Below are 21,914 nucleotides of genomic sequence, written 5' to 3'. Positions count from 1 at the left end.
CATTTTTGTAACTTTTTTAATACCATTTTATGTGATGAATAAACTTTACATCAAATTTACTGACCATGAAACAGGTCAAGTGAAGGACTTCTGCTACCTCGGAGGCGAAATAACACACGACGGACGAAGCAAGGAGGACACAAAACTAAACTAACGCAAGCGAAAAGGTCCTGGTCAAATGAAGTCCACTATCATCACACATTGGTCTTAATTCCATGGAGATTGTTTTTTTAGCTGACCATCAGTATCCGGATATCACTATGTAATGAGTTATTCATCGATGGACGTCATAAGAGGCGGACCCGCCAGTATAAAAGGAGATGGAGAGTTTTGTGTTGTCAAAAGGGAAGCAGTAACAACAGAATGGTTTAGTAAGGAGAGCTGAGTGACTTCGAACGTCGACTGATCATTGTATGTCACCTGAGTAACAAACGATTAAGGAACATTTCACCCCCCTAAATCTGTTGAAGTTGACTGTTGTGTTGCGACAGTGAACCGGAAACACAAAACAAAACTACAGGTAAATCAAGACCAGGGTGACCTCATTTAGTGATTGAAAGGGACCGTCAAGATTTACGGAGTGTAATTGTAGACATAGAATGAAGTCAGCGGACGAAATCATTCGTAAGTTCCAGAGTAACACCTCAGTCCAACAAGCACAATGACTTTGCCCATGGAGTTAAAAATAATTGGCGTCAGTGGCCGAGCAGCTTCTCAAAAGCCGCACATTTCTACAGTCATTGCTAAGTGATGCTTGGAGTGAAGTAAACTGAGGCATCACTGCATAGTGTATGACAGGAAACGAGTGATTTGTAGTGATAAATTACGCTTCAACATATCCTTATCCGATAAAAGAGTTTGGGTTAGGTAAATGTTGGCGAACGTTACATAGCATCATGTGCAGAGCCAACAGTTAAACCGGAGATGGTGTTCGGTGTGGGAGTGTTTTTCGTGGTTAGACTTTTGGTCTTCTTATTGCGCTTATGAAATGGTAAATGCGTAAGTATATGAACACATTATACGGCATAATGAACTGCGCACAGTGGAGGAAAAGTTCGGAGACAACGACGAGTGTATCAGTAGTACAGTGCGCCCTGAGGTGATTTAGAATGTCAATTTCACTTCAGACGACAGCATCTAACATCACTACTTTCTCTGGTTTCGGTTCTTGATGAAGAATATGCTGCCATTCCTCCACAGACATTCAGCCACCTCAAAAATTGTCCCCAGCGGAGTTAAAGCCGTGATTAAGGGGAAAGGTATTAAAGTTATCTAGTGGGTATCCAGATACGCTAGATCAGATAGCGTACGTTTAGAGATCAACATTCTATGGCAAAGAATTAGGAGCTGTCGAAAACCAAAACAGAATCGAAGCGTTTGAGATTCGATGTTAGAGAAGGATGTTGAAAATCAGCTGGACTGATAAGTCATTACGAGTTTCTCCGCATATTGGGCTATGGAAGGAGTGCGTCGAAAATATATTCAAAAGAATGAACAGGGTGATATTACATGTGTCAAGAACTCAAAGAATAACTTCTGTGGTACTAGTGAGAGTCATAGAGAGAGAACAAGCTGTGGGGGAAGACACGGATTCAAATATATTGAGCAATTTATTGAGAACATTGAGTGTAAGCTCTGAAATGAAGAGATTGGCACGAGAGGTGAAATTACGGGCGGTCACATCTAACCATGGCCCACAAAAACAAATAATGTAACTTTCTGAGAGACACTTAATACCCAAAGAATTAAATCCAAAAACAAGCCCTGAAAATTAAGGACCCGATACTTTTAATAGCCTGAAATTTACATCAGTAATGGACAACTTCCAACTCCGAAAGAACAGATACCATCTTCATATATATGCAGTTAAGGCTCAACAGCCATTTGACCATCTTCTTCTGTGCGGATGCACAAACAGTGCCCGAACTCTTACGGGAATCGGCAGTAAAATCTCGAGTAATGAGCATAACAGGCAGGGACACTATGAATATAGTGCGGGACAATAAGTTGCGAATGTGGGTCTCACGGGAGGTGTGCCACAGATAAGTCCCTGCAGTCTCACTACCCTCTGTGTCCTCGGTGGCTCAGATAGACTGCCAGCACGGTAGCTCAGCGTGTTCGGTCAGAGGGTTAGCTGCCCTCTGTAATAAAAAAAAAAAAAACTTAGTGAATGGGTCAACAATAAATTTGAACATGTGTCAAGGGACGTCCGCCCCGGACAAATGTAACGAACATTAACGAACAAAATGAGATCATAAAAAAGATAGATAGAGCATCTGCCATGTAAGCAGGAGATCCCGGGTTCAAGTCCCGGTCAGGGCACACATTTTCAACTGTCCCCGTTGACTTATATCAACGCCTGTGTGCAGCTAAGGGTATTCATTTCATTGTAAAATTTATTTAAATTATCTATAGCGTAGAGTCTTATGAACCTTTTTCTACTGAAATTTATTATTAATAACTTTACAAAAATTGTGCTTTGTGACATTACAACGACAAATAACATTATGAAACATGAGTTTTGTGTTGTGATGTATCTGCGGTTTGTTCCATCATGTGAGCGAAAGCTCGACACTTTCAAAGATCTTAGTTTTGACCGACTATTTTTGCAACCTCCTTTTTTCCTTCTTTTTCTTCCTTTCTTCCCTTCTTCCTCGTCTTCTTCTTCTTAGTCATGGTGGAGTTATCACTCTGTCCATCCAGTTGACAAATAACTATGTGCCATTCCTTCTAGCACTGGCTGCGAATATGTAGTTACTGTGTAGGTTAAGCAAGTACAGCTACTGTAACTATAATTTATTTTTTAACACTGAGTTACACGAGGAAGAGCTACTGCGTGCTTGTACGATAGCACTAACAGAGGACAGTAGACTGTAGTGATAACGAGGCTGACATCTGACGATTGCAAGCCCATGGTGACTATGCCGCCAGCCCCATTAAACCAAAAAATGCTCTGAGAGCCATCGCATGGCCGTCTGTTGCAGCTGGCGGTGAAGAACGCGCTGCGCTACTTCCCGCTGGAGTACCACTCCAGGCTGGCCCCAGAGTTCGCCCAGGAGCTGGACGAGTACGGACACATCTACATGTACCGCCTAATGCCCAAGTTCCCTGTCAGGTAAGTAAGCTGACCCAGACTCGGTTCACACTACATAATGGTGTAATTTCTGTTATTGAGACATGTAATCAATAGCATACTCCGAGACAAAAAAGCAAGACACACCACGAAGGGATTAACGGATGGGAAGGAAATCGATAAACGTGCTTAACCCTTTCAGTAACGAATTGCTTTTTTCCTGAAAAAAAAAGGAACCGTGGCCTTACTATCCCGTTCTTCGAATTAAATAAGGGGGGCGGGTGGGGGGGGGGGGGTGTTACAACACGTCCCCAAATGAGGACACTGTGTTAAAGTGGGTGCAGCATAAGTCGAAAAGTCAAAATATTTTATTTGATTTTATTTTACCAAAAATATAAATTACACAATGCTTACTTAATGATTATATACATGAACTATGGTTTTATACTTGCAAAAAATGATAATCAAAGAAACAATTTTTCTAACCAGACATAAGTGAATGTTACATTTTACACAGTAAAATTTGGTTTTGCCTTTGCAACCAGGTTCCTTGCACCTGTCAGATGGTTTTTCTTGTCACTGACCACTGGAAGATGCTGAACGTTGTCCAAACGAACATCAGCTTCTGGACGAACTTCCGCATTTTCTCGTTTCGAAGTACTTGGAGATGGCACTGGATTCTCACTAGTGGGACAACCCCTTTTCCTGGCAGCTGGCTTATCTATTTTTGTCAGTACTTTGGCCATACTTGTCGTAAAGTGAAGCTAATCAAGGGTCTTATTTTTAGGAACACCTAATTCCGATGCGTTTACGTTGTACTCAATCCATGCCTTTACACATGCAATATCACTTGCTTGAGCCAACATGCAAAGTGTCCATTTTCGCGATCTGATGAATGTGCGATAAATTGTGATCAGAAAATCAATCTTGTCGACCGATCCCATATGTTGATTGTAAACTTGAATAACTTCTGGCGGGTCGATTTCAACATATTTATTTTCGGTTTTATTCCTTATTTTACACACATCTTTGTTCCAATTCTCACACCACTGGCTAATTCTCATACCGTTTTGTTACTATAACTACTCCATCTTCATTTATCAGTTCCTCAACAGAGCCTCCACCACATTTCTTCATGTCTTTGTCACTCGAAAATGGTGATTTCTTGAAGCGATTTTGGCTCGCTGTACATATTGTGTAAATATTCTTATTTCTAAAGTACTACAGGAGGCTATAATTTGAGAAATCGTTGTCGAAAATGAAAAGCACATTTGTTTCATTGATTCCTTCTACTGATTTCACAACTACTGATGCACCAAGACCAAAAACTTTTAACACTGCTGGATAAGTTCTGCCGTCGAGCCTTGATATACTAGGGCTATTCAGAAAGTAAGTTCTGAATGATCACGAAATGGAAACCACTTTGAAAATCAGAAATATTTTACCTGCAACAGTTAGCTGCAGCTTCCAGCCACTGCTCTGCATATTCACCACTCTGACTTAGACATTTGTAGTAGCGTTGTACCAACTTTCCACTACCCTCGTCATAGAAAGTTCGTTGTCTGTGCGAAAATGCTGTCTTCATAGCCAGTACTTAAAGTGAGCAGAGATGAAACACAGAGGGAGCCAATTACGGGCTGCAGAACGGATGATCAAACACTTCCCATGGAAAACGCTGCAGGAACATTTTCATTGCTTCTGCAGATTGTGACCGAGAATTGCCACAAAGCAGGAACCGTATGACAATTCCGTAATGCGGGCTGTATAATATCAGGGGAAATCTCTCACCAGAACACTATTTTCTACGCATCTTTATGTGCTCACCATGCGCTCAGAATTGAAAAGAGCGAAGTGGTGTACTAGAGACACTGTCGAACGCATATGTGCAAAGTTTTATTAGATTTTCACAGTGGTTTCCATTGCTTGGCCGATCAGAACTTACATTTGACCGCTTGTTCACAAGTGTGCAAATATTTTTATTCCCCATGGTTTCAGTTTGCGCTTCACATACTGTTTTATTTATTTATTTATTGTTCCGTGGGACCAAATTAAGGAGAAGTCTCCATGGTCATGGAACGAGTCAATACATGAAATTATAACACGATAATAGAAACAGATAAAATGAAATATAAGAAACGTATTCAGGCGACAATTCGTAAGTTTAAATGAAGAAAATCAACAATGTAACACTGGAATTTGCTTAATTTTTCAGCTCTTCCAGGAGCTCCTCAACAGAATAGAAGGAGTGAGCAATGAGGAAACTCTTCAGTTTAGACTTAAAAGCGTTTGGGCTACTGCTAAGATTTTTGAGTTCTTGTGGTAGCTTATTGAAAATGGATGCAGCGGAATAGTGCACTCCTTTCTGCACAAGAGTCAAGGAAGTTCATTCCACATGCAGATTTGATTTCTGCTTAGTATTAACTGAGTGAAAGCTGCTAACTCTTGGGAATAAGCTAATATTGCTGATAACAAACGACATTAAAGAAAATATATATTGTGAGGGCAATGACAGAATTCCCAGACTATTGAATAGGGGTCGACAAGAGGTTCTCGAACTTACACCACATATAGCTCGAACAGCCCGTTTTTGAGCCAAAAATATCCTTTTTGAATCAGAAGAATTACCCCAAAAAATAATACCATATGACATAAGCGTATGAAAATATGCGAAGTAGACTACTTTTCGTGTTGAACTGTCGCTTATTTCAGATACTATTCCAATGGTAAATAAAGCAGCATTTAGTTTCTGAACAAGATCCTGAACATGCGCTTTCCACAACAGCTTACTATCTATCCGAACGCCAAAGAACTTGCACTGTTCCGTCTCGCTTATAATATTCCCATTCTGTCTGATCAAAATATCGGTTCTTGTTGAATTTTGAGTTAGAAACTGTAAAAACTGAGTCTTACTGTGATTTAGCATCAAATTATTTTCCACAAGCCACAGACTTATCTCATGGGCTACATTATTTAATAATGTTTCAATATTACACACAAGATCCTTCACTACTAAGCTGGTGCCATCAGCAAACAGAAATATTTTTGAATCACCTGTAAGATTAGGAGGCATATCATTTATATAAATAAGAAACAGCAGCGGCCCCAGCACCGACCCTTGGGGAACGCCCCACTTAGCAGTGCCCCATTGGGACTGAACATCACTACCACTCTCAATATTGCGGAGAATTACCTTCTGCTTTCTGTTCTTAAAGTAAGAGGCGAACGAATTGTAAGCTACTCCCCTTACTCCATAATGGTCCAACTTCTGCAGTATTATTTTGTGGTCAACATAGTCAAAAGCCTTCGTTAAATCAAAGAAAACACCTAGCGTTCGCAACCTTTTATTTAATCCGTCCAAAACCTCACCGAGAAAAGAGAATATAGCATTTTCAGTTGTTTAACCATTTCTAATACCAGACTGTACATTTGTCAGCAAATTACGTGAATTTAAATGCTCCAGTAGCCTTGTATATACAACCTTCTCGATAACTTTAGCAAACACCGATGGCATAGAAATAGGTCTATAATTGTCAACATTATCCCTGTCACCCTTTTTATAAAGTCACTTCACTACCGAGTACTTTAATCGGTCAGGAAACCGACAACTCCTAAAGGAAAAGTTACAGATATGGCTAAGTACTGGGCTAACATACATAGAACAATACTTCAGTATTCTGCTAGATACCCCGTCATATACATGAGAGTTCTTGGTCTTTAGTGATTTAATTATTAACTCAATCTCCATCTTGTCAGTATCATGGAGGAGCATTTCAGGTAACAGTCTCGGAACACTTTTTTCTACGAGCGCTATATGATTCCCTGTTGGGACTAGGTTTCTATTTAGTTCACTTGCTATATTCAGAAAGTGATTATTAAATACTGTACATATACGCGACTTATCGGTAACACTGACATTCCCACTACGCACTGATTCTATATCCTCGACCTGTCTCTGCAGACCAGCCACTTCCTTTACGACTGACCGTATGGTTTTAATTTTATCCTGAGACTTAGCTATTCTATCTGCATACCACATACTTTTTGCCTTCCTAATAACTTTTTCAAGCACCTTACAATACTGTTTGCAATGGGCTGCTGCATTTAGATTTTGACTGTTTCTAACGTTTTGATATAATTGCCACTTTGTTCTACAGTATATCCTTATCCCTCTAGTCAGCCACTCAGGCTGCCTGTTTGTGCTAGTACCCTGTTTTGAACGTTCTAACGGAAAGCAACTTTCAAAGAGCAAAAGAAAAGTCTTGAGGAAAGCATTATATTTATCGTCTACTGTATCAGCACTATAAATATCTTGCCACTCTTGGTCCTTTTACATTCAGTGATTCCTTAAAAGGCACCATTTGCTCATCGACACTAAGATGTTCTTCTATTGGTAAATTCTCTTATGGAATTGTATATTGGTCTAATTTTCCAAAATAGATCACTTGTTACGTCAACACAGTGGAAGTTCTGTCTCAATTTGAGGAACTGGATAACTGACCCAGTGTCTGCCATTTGGGAAATACGTAACTGTGGCTCCCAGTAACATCTTATCCTGGGGTATTTCAAATTTCCCATCAGAATGTGAATTCCTATAAGTGAAAGTATTTCTTTTTCTGTTGTTGGAGCAAAATTTCCTACACTTCCGTAAAGTGCATAAATATTGGTGCATTCGACACATTTCTGCACAAGAACAAGGGACTCTCAAGTTTATCCAGTGGCTCAGAGTAATATTTGAATCTTTTGGTAAAAGGAACTCTATACGTGAGTCCTCTTTTCCTATACCGAGTATCTTTTTTATGTATTCATTCTCCAAAATTATGATGCCACCCTAGATCAGCAACGACTATCACATCAGTTTCAGGCACAATATCTACTTCAGGATGGACTTGTTCATCGTCATCATTGTTTTGCGCTACGATGTTAAGGGGATCTCCAGAACATAAAAAGGCTATTACAAAAAGAAATACTAATAAAAAACGTACATCTGAGTAGCCCAGATGAAAAAGCCGCTAAATTCATTTTATGTCGATCTTGAGGTGGGCACACGGCCGTATAAATGTTTTCAGCGCCTACATGATGGAATATGTTTCAGGTTACAAAACTGGCTATAAACCGTCGAAAGTCGTGTTCAGTTTCAAAAGCAGCCAACTGCGTGTTGTTTTTGGGTGCAAAGCCCGCAAAATGTCCAATAGGTGTGGCTATCGCCCTGCCATGTCCGGATGCAAAGCACGTGAACGGACATCAGACTTACCAATCTGGACATTGAAAGCTACCTTTCAGTCTGCTACGATTAGAATGGATATTTTTCTTATTCAGCTTTAGTTTAGCTGCACTGTAACAAATTCGTAAGCAACAGAAACATTCTCGCTGCCAATGCATTGTCGTTTGGATGGTACGAGTGTTTCGTGATTATCTCAGTGTCACTTATCGTGCAGTTAGCGGGCTTTGCGTCTAGGCTACTCAGCTTACAATATGCCGTATGATATAAAACGTCTAACATTACCTCCATCATTGTCCTCTTGTTCAAAATTATAGCTAGGATCTTCAGATAGATCGTCAATTTCAGATGAATTAACGAGCTGTATAACTTCTTCTTCTGTAAGTGGCCTTCGTCTATCTTGGACTCGGGGCATTGTGAAATCACCGTAAGATGACTAAAAAGACAGTGAAATAATGTCCTAAGTTTTTATGCTATTATAACCTTTCAATCACTCTGTCCTCATGTATAAAGTTATAAATACACTCCTGGAAATTGAAATAAGAACACCGTGAATTCATTGTCCCAGGAAGGGGAAACTTTATTGACACATTCCTGGGGTCAGATACATCACATGATCACACTGACAGAACCACAGGCACATAGACACAGGCAACAGAGCATGCACAATGTCGGCACTAGTACAGTGTATATCCACCTTTCGCAGCAATGCAGGCTGCTATTCTCCCATGGAGACGATCGTAGAGATGCCGGATGTAGTCCTGTGGAACGGCTTGCCATGCCATTTCCACCTGGCACCTCAGTTGGACCAGCGTTCGTGCTGGACGTGCAGACCGCGTGAGACGACGCTTCATCCAGTCCCAAACATGCTCAATGGGGGACAGATCCCTAGATCTTGCTGGCCAGGGTAGTTGACTTACACCTTCTAGCGCACGTTGGGTGGCACGGGATACATGCGGGCGTGCATTGTCCTGTTGGAACAGCAAGTTCCCTTGCCGGTCTAGGAATGGTAGAACGATGGGTTCGATGACGGTTGGGATGTACCGTGCACTATTCAGTGTCCCCTCGACGATCACCAGTGGTGTACGGCCAGTGTAGGAGATCGCTCCTCACACCATGATGCCGGGTGTTGGCCCTGTGTGCCTCGGTCGTATGCAGTCCTGATTGTGGCGCTCACCTGCACGGCGCCAAACACGCATACGACCATCATTGCCACCAAGGCAGAAGCGACTCTCATCGCTGAAGACGACACGTCTCCATTCGTCCCTCCATTCACGCCTGTCGCGACACCACTGGAGGCGGGCTGCACGATGTTGGAGCGTGAGCGGAAGACGGACTAACGGTGTGCGGGACCGTAGCCCAGCTTCATGGAGACGGTTGCGAATGGTCCTCGCCGATACCCCAGGAGCAACAGTGTCCCTAATTTGCTGGGAAGTGGCGGTGCGGTCCCCTACGGCACTGCGTTGGATCCTACGGTCTTGGCGTGCATCCGTGCGTCGCTGCGGTCCGGTCCCAGGTCGACGGGCACGTGCACCTTCCGCCGACCACTGGCGACAACATCGATGTACTGTGGAGACCTCACGCCCCACGTGTTGAGCAATTCGGCGGTACGTCCACCCGGCCTCCCGCATGCCCACTGTACGCCCTCGCTCAAAGTCCGTCAACTGCACATACGGTTCACGTCCACGCTGTCGCGGCATGCTACCAGTGTTAAAGACTGCGATGGAGCTCCGTATGCCACGGCAAACTGGCTGACACTGACGGCGGCGGTGCACAAATGCTGCGCAGCTAGCGCCATTCGACGGCCAACACCGCGGTTCCTGGTGTGTCCGCTGTGCCGTGCGTGTGATCATTGCTTGTACAGCCCTCTCGCAGTGTCCGGAGCAAGTATGGTGGGTCTGACGAACCGGTGTCAATGTGTTCTTTTTTCCATTTCCAGGAGTGTATGTCACCTACCTTTCTTTCTGAAAGACATACCTTCAAGAATGCACCTTTCTAGGCACAAATAATTGTTTTTACCTAACTCAGAATATATTAACCGGCTGATGGGAGGTACAAAGGCTTCTGGGAAACGTTCATGTGACTGTGCACATTCAGTTTTGTTTTGTGGTACCACAGATCGACAATGTTCTCAAATAAACTCTCTGCCTGTGACAATATGAGGACAACAATCACAAATAGTAAAATTTAATATACTAAGCACTTATTTAGTATGTCCTTATATGAGGACGCCGTGACCGAAAGGGTTAACATGTACAGACAAATGATTACAGTTTCAGTAAAAATGGATGATTTATTCAAGAGAAAGACCTTTAGAAATTGAACAAGTCAATAACGCATTGTTGCACATGTAGCCCTTGTTACAAGCGGTTATTCGGCTTGAAACTGATTGACAAGGTTGTAGGATGTCCTCTGAGGGATATCGTGCCAATTTCTGTCCAATAGGCGCGTTAAATTGCTAAAATCCCGAGGTACTTGGAAGGCTCAGCCCATAACCTCCGGACATTCTCAGTTGGGATGAGATCAGGCTAACTTGCTGGACAAGTTAAGGTTTGGCAAGCGCGAAGAAAAGCATTAGAAACTCTCGCCTTGTGTGGGCGGGCATTATCTTGCTGAAATGTAAGACCAGGGTGGCTTGCCATGAAGGGCAACAAAACGTAGCCCAGAATATCGTCGACGTACCGCTGTGCTGCAAGAGCGCCGCGGATGACATCCAAAGGAGTCCTGCGAGGAAAATAAGTGGCATCCCAGACTATCGCTCCTGGTTGTCAGGCAGTTTGGCGGCCGACAGTCAGGTTGGTATCCCACCACAGTCCGGGGCGTCTCCAGCCACTTCTCTGCTGGTCATCAGGGCTCAGTTCGAAGCGGGACTCATCAGTGAACAAAATTCTACTCCAGTCAATGATACTTCAGGCCGAGTACGTGTCTGGAGATGCCACGTTCAGCGTTGGGATACCAATCTCAGTGTCACCCGCCATACGGTCCGATGATAAGGAGTGATCGTCTGGGATGCCATTTTTTTTTCTTTTTTCATAGCAGGACCACTTTGGTTGTCATACCCGGCACCCTTACAGCACAGCGGCATGTAGACGACATTCTACGCCCCATTTTGTTGCTCTTCGTGGCAAGCCATCCTCGTTTTACATTTCGCAAGATAATGCCCGTCCGCACACGGCGAGAATTTTTGCTACTTGTCTTCATGCCTGCCAAACCCTACCATGACCTGCACACCCGCCGAATCTCTATCCAATTGAGAATGTTTGGAACATAACTGGAAGGGCTCTCTAATCATCACGATATTTTGACAATCTAACTCATAAATTGGACAGAATTTGGAGCGATATCCCTCAGGAGGAAATCCTGCAAGTATATGAATCAATATGTGCGGTAGCGTTCTCGCTTCCCGTGCCCGGGTTCCCGGGTTCGATTCCAGGCGGGGTCAGGGATTTTCTCTGCCTCGTGATGACTGGGTGTTGTGTGATGTCCTTAGGTTAGTTAGGTTTAAGTAGTTCTAAGTTCCAGGGAACTGATGACCATAGCTGTTAAGTCCCATAGTGCTCAGAGCCATTTGAACCATTTTTTATGAATCAATGATAAGACGACTAACTGCTTGTATAAGTGCCATAGGTGCACAAACGCTTTGTTGACTTGCTCGATTTGTGAATATCTTTCTCTTGAATAAATCATCGAAGTTTTCTGAAATTATAATCATTTATTTCTCTTTACATGTACATCACATCTACCGTCCGCCCGACTCGAAAATTTATTCATGGTGCGTTGTTTTCCTTTGTCTTAGAGTGTATATTCTGTTCAATCACTGTCAGTAATTCTTTCATAACTTTTGCTCACGACCGTCTAACAGTCTGCGCTGTGTATTTCATCGAATTCCCCAAAAAACTTCGCTTACGTCGCTGCTCCCACTGGCAAATTAGGTAATTGTCGCCGTCACAGTATAACACCATCGAGTTATTTCTTTCCTATACCCTTTTTCCTCGAATATTCTGCAGTAACGTATCGTCATATAATAGAAATGCCGCAAGATTCAGCCACGTAATCAGAGAGGTTTCCTTACATCTTTCTGGTAAGCATTTTGTCTTTGCAGTATACCTTGATAAGCTAAAATAGTATCGTATTGGTCCACTTTTGGAAGGCAATACAGCAGCGATTCCATGTGATATGGGTAGGTTTCTGGAGATATGTGGCCCCAGATTTCTAATGCCCACATCAGTCAGTTCCCATAAATTACGAACTGGTGGTTTCTAGACGCGGATTAGCTCCAGCTACGTCCGAGATGTTCTCCATCGCATTCAGATCAGGGCAATCTGGTGGCCAACACATCAGCCTGAGATCATTATCATACTACTCACACGGATACAGCACAATTCTGGCCTTGTGACACGGACAGTTATCCTGTTGGAAGACGTCATCGCCGTCGGGGAAGATATCAGCCAAGAAGGGATGCAGGTGACCCGCTATAACGTTCAGGTCGTCTACAGCTCTCATGGTGCCTTCAGTTACTTCCACAGCTCTTATGGAAGTCCCAAGTTATGTCCGCTCCAACATATTCCTGTCGAACCGGCTTGCGCCCGTGCGGGGGTGCACAGATGACTGCGTTTCCGGACATGACCATCGACCTGCTTAAATAGAAATGGTTCATCCGGCAAGGTGACACCTAGCCATCGATATAAGGTCCGAGGTCCAATGATCCCGTGCCCACAGCAAACGGGACAGACGAAGTATTTGGGTTATCATAAAAAACGCGAGTGTCGTCTGATGCGGAATACCACATTCAACATTGTACGCTGAACGACGTTCATCGAAATGAATTTGCCTGCACTAGTATTGTACTCTGTGGGCATATTTACCTCAGAACGCCATCTGTCCCGCTATACAGAGTATGCAAGCCTCCGACTTTTATACACTAGTGGCCATTAAAATTGCTACACCAAGAAGAAATGCAGATGACAACGGGTATTCATTGGACAAATATATTATACTAGAACTGACATGTGATTACATTTTCACGCAATTTGGGTGCATAGATCCTGAGAAATCAGTACCCAGAACAACCACCTCTGGCAGTAATAACGGCCTTGATGCGCCTGGGCATTGAATCAAACAGAGCTTGGATGGCGTGTACAGATACAGCTGCCCATGCAGCTTCAACATGATACCACAGTTCATCAAGAGTAGTGACTAGCGTATTGTGACGAGCCAGTTGCTCGGCCACCATTGACCAGACGTTTTCAATTGGTGAGAGATCTGGAGAACGTGTTGGCCAAAGCAGCAGTCGAACATTTTCTGTATCCAGAGAGGCCAGTACAGGACCTGTAACATGCGGTTGTGCATTATCCTGGTGAAATGTGGGGTTTCACAGGGATCGAATGAAGGGTAGAGTCACGGGTCGTAACACATCTGAAATGTAACGTCCACTGTTCAAAGTACCGTCAATGCGAACAAGAGGTGACCGAGACGCATAACCAATGGCAACCCATACCATCACGCCGGGTGGTACACCAGTATGGCGATGACGAATACATGCTTCCAATGTGCGTTCACCGCGCTGTCGGCAAACACAGATGCTACCATCATGATGCTGTAAACTGAACCTGGATTCATCCGAAAAAATGACATTTTGCCATTCGTGCACCCAGGTTCGTCGTTGAGTACACCATCACAGGCGCTCCTGTCTGTGATGCGGCGTCAAGGGTAACCGCAGCCATGGTCTCCGAGCTGATAGTCCATGTTACTGCAAACGTCGTCGAACTGTTCGTGGAGGTGGTTGTTGTCTTGCAAACGTCCCCATCTGTTGACTCAGGGATTCGAGACGTGGCTGCACGATCCATTACAAAAAAATGGCTCTGAGCACTATGGGACTCAACTGCTGTGGTCATAAGTCCCCTAGAACTTAGAACTACTTAAACCTAACTAACCTAAGGACATCACACACATCCATGCCCGAGGCAGGAATCGAACCTGCGGCCGTAGTGGTCGGGCGGTTCCAGACTGTAGCGCCTTTAACCGCTCGGCCACTCCGGCCGGCCGATCCATTACAGCCATGCGGATAAGATGCCTGTCATCTCGACTGTTAGTGATACGAGGCCGTTAGGATCCAGCACGGCGTTCCGTATTACCCTCCTGAACCCGCCGATTCCATATTCTGCTAACAGTCATTGGATCTCGACCAACGCGAGCAGCAATGTCGCGATACGATAAACCGCAATCGCGATATGCTACAATCCGACCTTTATCAAAGTTGGAAACGTGATGGTACGCATTTCTCCTCCTTAAACGAGGCATCACAACAACCTTCTACCAGGCAACGCCGGACAAGTGCTGTTTGTGTATGAGAAATCGCTTGGAAACTTTCCTCATGTCAGCATGTTGTAGGTGTCGCTACCGGCGCCAACCTTGTGTGAACGCTCTGAAAAGCTAATCATTTGCATATCACAGCATCTTCTTCCTGTCAGTTAAATTCCGCGTCTGCAGCACGTCATCTTCGTGGTGTAGCAATTTTAATGGCCAGTAGTGTACTTTCGTCGTTTACTTCATGGTTTCACTACTTTCCATAGTCGTTCAGGACAATTGTCAGCCAAGACAATAACAATTCACCCTTTGTCAGACTCGCTTGTACCAATTAATTACACCATTTGCGGCCCGTATCATCTCTAGAATAATTCCTCATTCGCCTGTGTTCCGATTGTACACTTTCCTTGCGCGTCACGTGGCCGTAAGTCGACCAGGAGGCTTTCAGTCTAGCCGTTGGCAGTGATCATGTTTTCGCTCATCGGGGTATTTATGTCAAGGTAGTGTATAATATGTGTGCAAAGGTCTTCTTCTCCTGCTACACGTCATGGGTCAGGCGTTTTTGCCCGTTCCAGCTTCACTGTTGTATCTAGTGTGTCTTGAGCCGGCCATAATCTTTTCTCCCGCTCAACACACAATCCAATGCTGCCGTGGGTCATTCTTTGTATGTGATCAGTCCAATTCCATCAGTTATTAAATATTGTAGTGCATCCTGATTCTATATTCAATTCTTTCATGATATCTTCATGTCCTGTCAAAGCCTTTCTCGCGCAACTTTTAACACTCCTTAAAAATCTCATTTCTGCCGATTGTACTTTACTCAGTTGCTTTTGATTCGGCACCCAGGCTTTGTTGCCCTCAAGTGACGTGGGTAAAGTCATTACTGTATAAAATGTCATTTTCGTTTCTTTCCTAACTTAATTACTAAAATTTCTTTGAATGTTTCCAAATATAGCTTGAAATGTGCTAACTTTTTACCTAATGTCCTAGTGATTCTAAAACTTATATCACAGACAAGATATTTTTAAGTCCGATATTTGTTGTAAGGTGTTTTCTAGCTAAACCTTAGACCTGACTCGAACCCATCCTCTGAAAACCAGAATTTCCTTTTCTTAACTGAGATTTTAAGATTATATGATTTACAAAGATTGCTTAAAAGATGCATGGATTTCTGCAATTGTGACTAATTTACTTGAATAAATATTTGATAGACCGCAGAAAGAAGAGTGTTTGAATAGACATTGTTTGATAAATTAATTCCTGGATCTAATAGGTTTCCATTTCTTTAAAATGTCATCATTTCACAGACTAAAAATAGTGGGTTATGAGCTATACGCATGCCTATGTCTTGTATTTGCTTGAATTCCTTCACTTTCTTTAATTATTTAGCACTAAAAATGGGTCTGATGTATATTCCTCGTTTTCTATCATTTTAATTTTTCTCGATTTACTGTGTCAATAGTCTCATCATTATCCATGCTCGATTTCCCTTTAGTAGATGCTGTTGGCTCTTCCCCTACCAGACAGTTGGCTCTATCAAAACCTTTTTTGCCAAATATTGCCTCTCAAAGATCAAAGAAGCAAGTGGATAACCTAAAAGGGGAATGAAATGTAATGATTTTTCTTTTCCTTTTTTTACAAAATGGGAATTTAGGAGGCCAACGCTATATATTAAAAAAGTAATTTTTGTAAATTGCGAAACAAACTGCGGCATTTTTGACAACCTTATTGACTGGATTACTAGTACTTAATCGGATTCCGGGGTTTTGGAATATGGCAAATTCTGAGATTACAAGTAGTGGGGAATAATATTAAAACCTGACAGGAGTATCCTCGTGTATCTGCATTAATTAACATAGAAAAACTGCGGAAAGCGTGTCCATCGAATTCCTCTGGAAACCCAGTCTTCACGAAGCCAAAAAATTCTGCTTCCGAGAAGCAATATCTGCAAATTTCGCAGAAGATCTTCAAACAACGGGAATATCAGTACGTTACTGATTTGCTGTAATGAGTGATATATAGGGTTTATCCAAATTTCGCTGACAAGATTTTCCAGATATTTTGGCAAAAGGATACACGTGATCTCCGGTGGCTCGTTGCTGAATAACAACATAATTATAAATTATCAAGTTTTTTACCACAATTACGTTTGTTTTTGGAGATCTCTTCACAATAGTGTTGTACGTTTTGGTGACTGCACGTAACGGGATGTTTTTCTCTTGTGAAGGTATTTTCAGAGAAACAAATTTAATTAGCGTAACAAAAATAAAAGGTAATGATCACTTTATTATCTATAACTGGCCACCGCTTACCAGGGCACTTTGTGCCAACTATCTTTGACGGCAAGGGTATAATAACAACATGCGATGGCTTCAGTAACAGAGAATGTGCCTTATATGCTTGTTTGGACACAAGTACACACACACACACACACACACACACACACACACACACGCACACGCAGGAACCACACTTATGCTGGCTCAAAATTTGAACCCCATCCTTCCAGGCTACGGATGCTCTGCACCTTGCGTGCCGCTCCACCTACCCCGGTAACAGCTACGACGGAATGTCAGTACTATAATGCAGAAGAGGATAGCGCAAAACGCTACATACCAGCGTTCAACACGATATTCATACGGTAGTCGGTGGTTACTTCAAAAATTACTGAATTCTGTACCTGACTATCCGGGCCACCCCTGAAATTTAAAACTTGGTAGATCCGGCGGTACCTGCCTCCACGTTGCACCTAAACGAAACCGCGAAATGTGAAACGTCTTATTGCTCTCCAAATAGCAAGTGGCAAAACCGGCGAAACCTCAAAGCTTCTCCTCCAGGCGGGGCAGTCCGTTACGTAAAAATCCTGGGACGAAGCCAAAGCAGCAGCGTATCGTTTTCCCCATAGCAACACAACCGGCTTATAGACACAGCAGCAACCTGTTTCCTCCGCAAGCAGTTATACAACTCAAAAGGCGTTCGGATTAGCGAGCCCAAAATACTGCAAATAGACTGGAAAGCGAAATCCTACGTCTAAAATTTACTTTGCGTGGTAGCATTGTTCAATATGAAACGTAATGATTCATGTACCACATGACCATTCACCTCTCTTACTTTTTATAAGAGGGATCGATCACCAACTTCATTTTTCATCGCCTTTCCTCTCTGCATCATCAGGTTGGTCTGTAAACTAATTGCTGTGTAGGTTTCTCTTTACATCCGATGATTAATGCCGTGAAGAAAATCGGCCCGTTGACCAGTTCTGGATTCTATAGGGGCTGTCTTAAACAGGTCATGGTAATTGATTTTTTATGTATGTAATTTTCAAAATGCTCTGCTGTTACCCATTAGCGACATACTTACACGCAAACACACATATAAACGAACACAGTCACACACAGGGACAGACACACAAATGAATATACGTATTAAGATATCAACACACACACTCACACAACGACGCAAACGTCGACGCACATTGTGGCACTGACACGGGTAGGAACACACGCTGGCACTGACTCACGGACGACTCCCGCCTTGAGCATACTCGAATTTCTTCTTCCACGTTTCATAACTTGACGTATATACAGTCCATCATACAGGGTGAGCCACTTGGGACTTAACACATTTTCCATTTCGTGCACGGTGTTAGGTATCCAACAAGATTTTCGCCAAATGACAGTCGGCTGAGGGCATGTAATTTTGTTATATGTTTAATCCTCTTCACTCTTGTATCAGACGATATACTGAAACAGTACTGTCTTTTTAGATGTAACAATACACATTATAACGGCGTTCAAACCATACAGGGTGTATCAAAAAGAGTCAGCCGATTTGGCACGTCTATATTTCTGAAACTAATAAACATATACAATGAATTTTGTTTTTTGATGAACGGGAAATCAAAAAAGTCTTTTTTCATAACTTTTCATAGGTGTTCGATAAGCCCCCTTGAGATGCACGGTATATGTCTATGCGGTATTTAAATTGTTCCCACACTGCAGGGAGCATGTCTTGAGTTACAGCTTCCACAGCTGCTGTTACGCGACGTCTCAGTTCATTCATTGTTGTTGGTAACGGAGCCACATAAACAGAGTCTTTTATAAATCCCACAAGAAATAATCATATACAGTCAGTTTTGGTGACCTTGGAGGCCGGTAATGTAGGGCTGAATCATTTGGTCCAGTGTGACCGATTCATCGTTCAGTAATCCTCTGATTTAAAAATTCCCGCTCTTCCAGATGCTAGTGGGGCGGTGGCCCATCCTGTTGGTAAGTTAAGTCGTTCGAATCAGTCTCGAACTATGGGAAAAGAAAGTTCTCAAGCATATCGAGATACACTGAAGAGCCAAAGAAACTAGTACACCTGCCTAATATCGTGTAGGGCCCACGCGAGCACGCAGAAGTGACGCATCACGATGTGGCATGGACTCGACTAATGTCTGAAGTAGTGCTGGAGGGAATTGACACCATGAATCCTGTAAGGCTGTCCATACATCCGTAACAGCACGAGGGGGTCCAGATCTCTTCTGAGCAGCACATTGCAAAGCACCCCAGATCTGCGCAATAATGTTCATATCTGGAGAGTTTGGCGGCTAGCGGAAGTGTGAAAACTCAGAAGAGTGTTGCTGGAGGCACTCTGTAGCAATTCTTGACGTGTGGGTGTCGCATTGTGCTGCTGGAATTGGCAAATGGGTATGAATGGATGCAGGTGATCAGACAGGATGCTTTCGTGTCACCTGTCAGAGTTGTATCTAGACGTATCAGGGGTCTCATAACACTCCAACTGCGCCAGCTTGAAGAGTCCCCTGCTGACATGCTGGGTCCTTAGATTCATGAGGTTGTCTGCATACCCGTACAAGTCCACCCGCTCGATACAATCTGAAACGAGACTCGCCCGACAAGGCAAAATATTTCCAGACATCAACAGTCCAATGTCGATGTTGACGGGCCCAGGCGAGGCGTAAAGCTGTGTGTCGTGCAGGCGTCAAGGATACACGACTGGGCCTTCGGCTCCGAAAGCCCATATCGATGATGTTTCGTTGAATGGTTCGCCTGCCGACACTTGATGATGGTCCAGCATTGTAATCTGCAGCAATTTGCGGAAGGGTTGCACTTCTGTCACGCTGAACGATTCTCTTCAGTCGTTGTTGGTCCCGTCCTTGCAGGATCTTTTTTCGGCCGCAGCGATGTCGGAGATTTGATGTTTTTACCGAATTCCCGATATTCACGGTACACTCGTGAAATGAGCGTAATGGAAAATTCCCATTTCATCGTTACCTCGGAGATGCTATGTCCCGTCGCTCGTGCGTCTACTGTAACACCACGTTGATAACCTGCCATTGTAGCAGCAGTAACCGATGTAACAACTGCGCCAGATACTTGTTGTCTTATATAGGCGTTGCCGAACGTAGCGGCGTATTCTACCTGTTTACATATGTCTATGAATAGCAGTTTCTTTGGAGCTTCAGTATATGTGCTTCCTGTAACAGTGTCCTTAGCAAAGAAAACCTTTCCCCTGAGACTGCACAAAATACATTAAATTTTGGAGAGTCCCTGTCATGTTATACAACTGCATGTGGTTGCTCCGTGCTCCATGTTCTCACACTATGATGGTTCACCTTTCCATTTCAATGGAATGTTTTTTTTTTTTCTCTAAAACCTAAGCGTGGAAGAAAACTGTCATCCTCCATCTTGCCACGGACGAAATTACAGAACTCCACACGTTGTTGTTTGTCACCTTCACGAAGAGCTTGCAGTAGCTGAATTTCGTATCGTTTCATGTGTGAACGTTGACGCGACCTCGCCAGACGAACATAATGGGAATACTGAGCTGTAGAGCTTCGCGCCGAACGGATTTCTGCAGACTCCTTGTGAAACTGTGGCGGGTGCGTTCGACGTCTGTGTTGGGTGCTCGAGGGCGGCCCGGCGGTTTGCCTGTACACAAAAACCTCTTTCTCGGAATTGTTCATGTCATCGTCTAATGCTCTGTGATGTAGGAGGATACACACCATACCTAGTACGAAAGTCACGCTGAACAGTTATTACTGACCCGCACTGTGCAAAACGTAGAACAAAAAACGCCTTCTTGTGCCCCAACATGACTTTTGCTAGAACTGAAGTGTGAGTACACTGCTGCTAGCTAGCGGGAACGACGTCAAACTCGAGAGTTTGCTCTTTCCAATATTACGTTGTTCATGCACATATCTCAAGTAACATAATAGTTATGATTTTTTTAATCCGATGATTCTTTTTGATACACCCCGTATATCGGATAAAGTATGGCAAAGAGGAAATACGTTTCATCATCGTGACGTTGGTGAACCTTCTTGCTCGTATAACGGATGGCAATAGCCGATAGCAGCCGCCATTATTTTCAGTGTTTGCACATTTCTCAAATACGTCTGCCCAACACTAACAAACATGATATCACTGTTCTCGTGCTTTCAAGAGCTTTAGAAACTCACTAAACATTTCATCCTTACACCTAAAAATAGCCCAATTTATTTCAATATCTAGAATGATTCAAGGCTTAAGAGAATTAGAAATACAAGAAAATTTTACGCCCCTCTATATATAGTCATTTGCGAAATCTCGTTTCGGTATCATAAACCTTTCACGAAATAAAATGGGTGTTGCATCTTACGAGCCTCATTCCGTATAACACGTTGATTGCAATTGCAATCGCACTTTATTCGCGTACAGTTATGACTGGTTCTGTATTGTTCTAGTAATCTTTTAAAAGTCTCAAGTCTGGTCCCTTATTCGGCTTCGACTTCTTGGATTTTCTACTGGACAACACTTTCTGCTCCATGAAAGATTTTCTGAACACTGATAATATTGTGTGTTCTGTGTGTGTGTGTGTGTGTGTGTGTGTGTGTGTGTGTGTGTGTGTGTCTAAGCTGCATCATGTCTGGCAGGGGGTTCATCGAACCACCACCTTCAAGCTATTTCTCTACCGTTCCACTCTTGAAGAGCGCGCGGGGAAAACAAACACATAAATCTTTCTGCACGAACTCTTATTTCTCTTATTTTATGATGATGATCATTCCTTCCTATGTTTATTTTTACACCCTGAGTAGAAAACTGGTGACTGAGCTTTTGTGATAAGATCCTGCCGCAACGAAAATTGTCTTTATTTTAATGATTGCCACCCGACTTCTCGTGTCATGTCCGTAATGCCGTCTCTCCCCTATTTCGCGATAGTACAAAGCGAATTGCCCTTCTTTGAACTTTTTCGATGTCCTCCATCGATCCTATCTGATATGGATCCCACACCGCACAGCAGTACTCCAGAAAAGGATGTAAGTGTAGTGTAGGC

The 21,914-nt window shown here is 43.2% G+C and overlaps 1 protein-coding gene across 1 annotated transcript in view; it reads left to right on the top strand.

Annotated features, from left to right (window-relative positions):
* Positions 1 to 21,914, top strand: part of LOC126485129 (urocanate hydratase-like) — a 390,077-nt gene that overhangs the window by 7,787 nt on the left and 360,376 nt on the right. Inside the window, exon 2 of the mRNA XM_050108773.1 lies at positions 2,985 to 3,115. Coding sequence (XP_049964730.1) covers positions 2,985 to 3,115 — 131 coding nt within the window. The remainder of the gene's footprint in view (positions 1 to 2,984; positions 3,116 to 21,914) is intronic.

This window comes from Schistocerca serialis, chromosome 6 (assembly GCF_023864345.2).
Source record: "Schistocerca serialis cubense isolate TAMUIC-IGC-003099 chromosome 6, iqSchSeri2.2, whole genome shotgun sequence".
NCBI classification, from domain to species: Eukaryota; Metazoa; Arthropoda; class Insecta; order Orthoptera; family Acrididae; genus Schistocerca; species Schistocerca serialis.
This window is presented reverse-complemented; position numbering and strand designations above follow the sequence as displayed.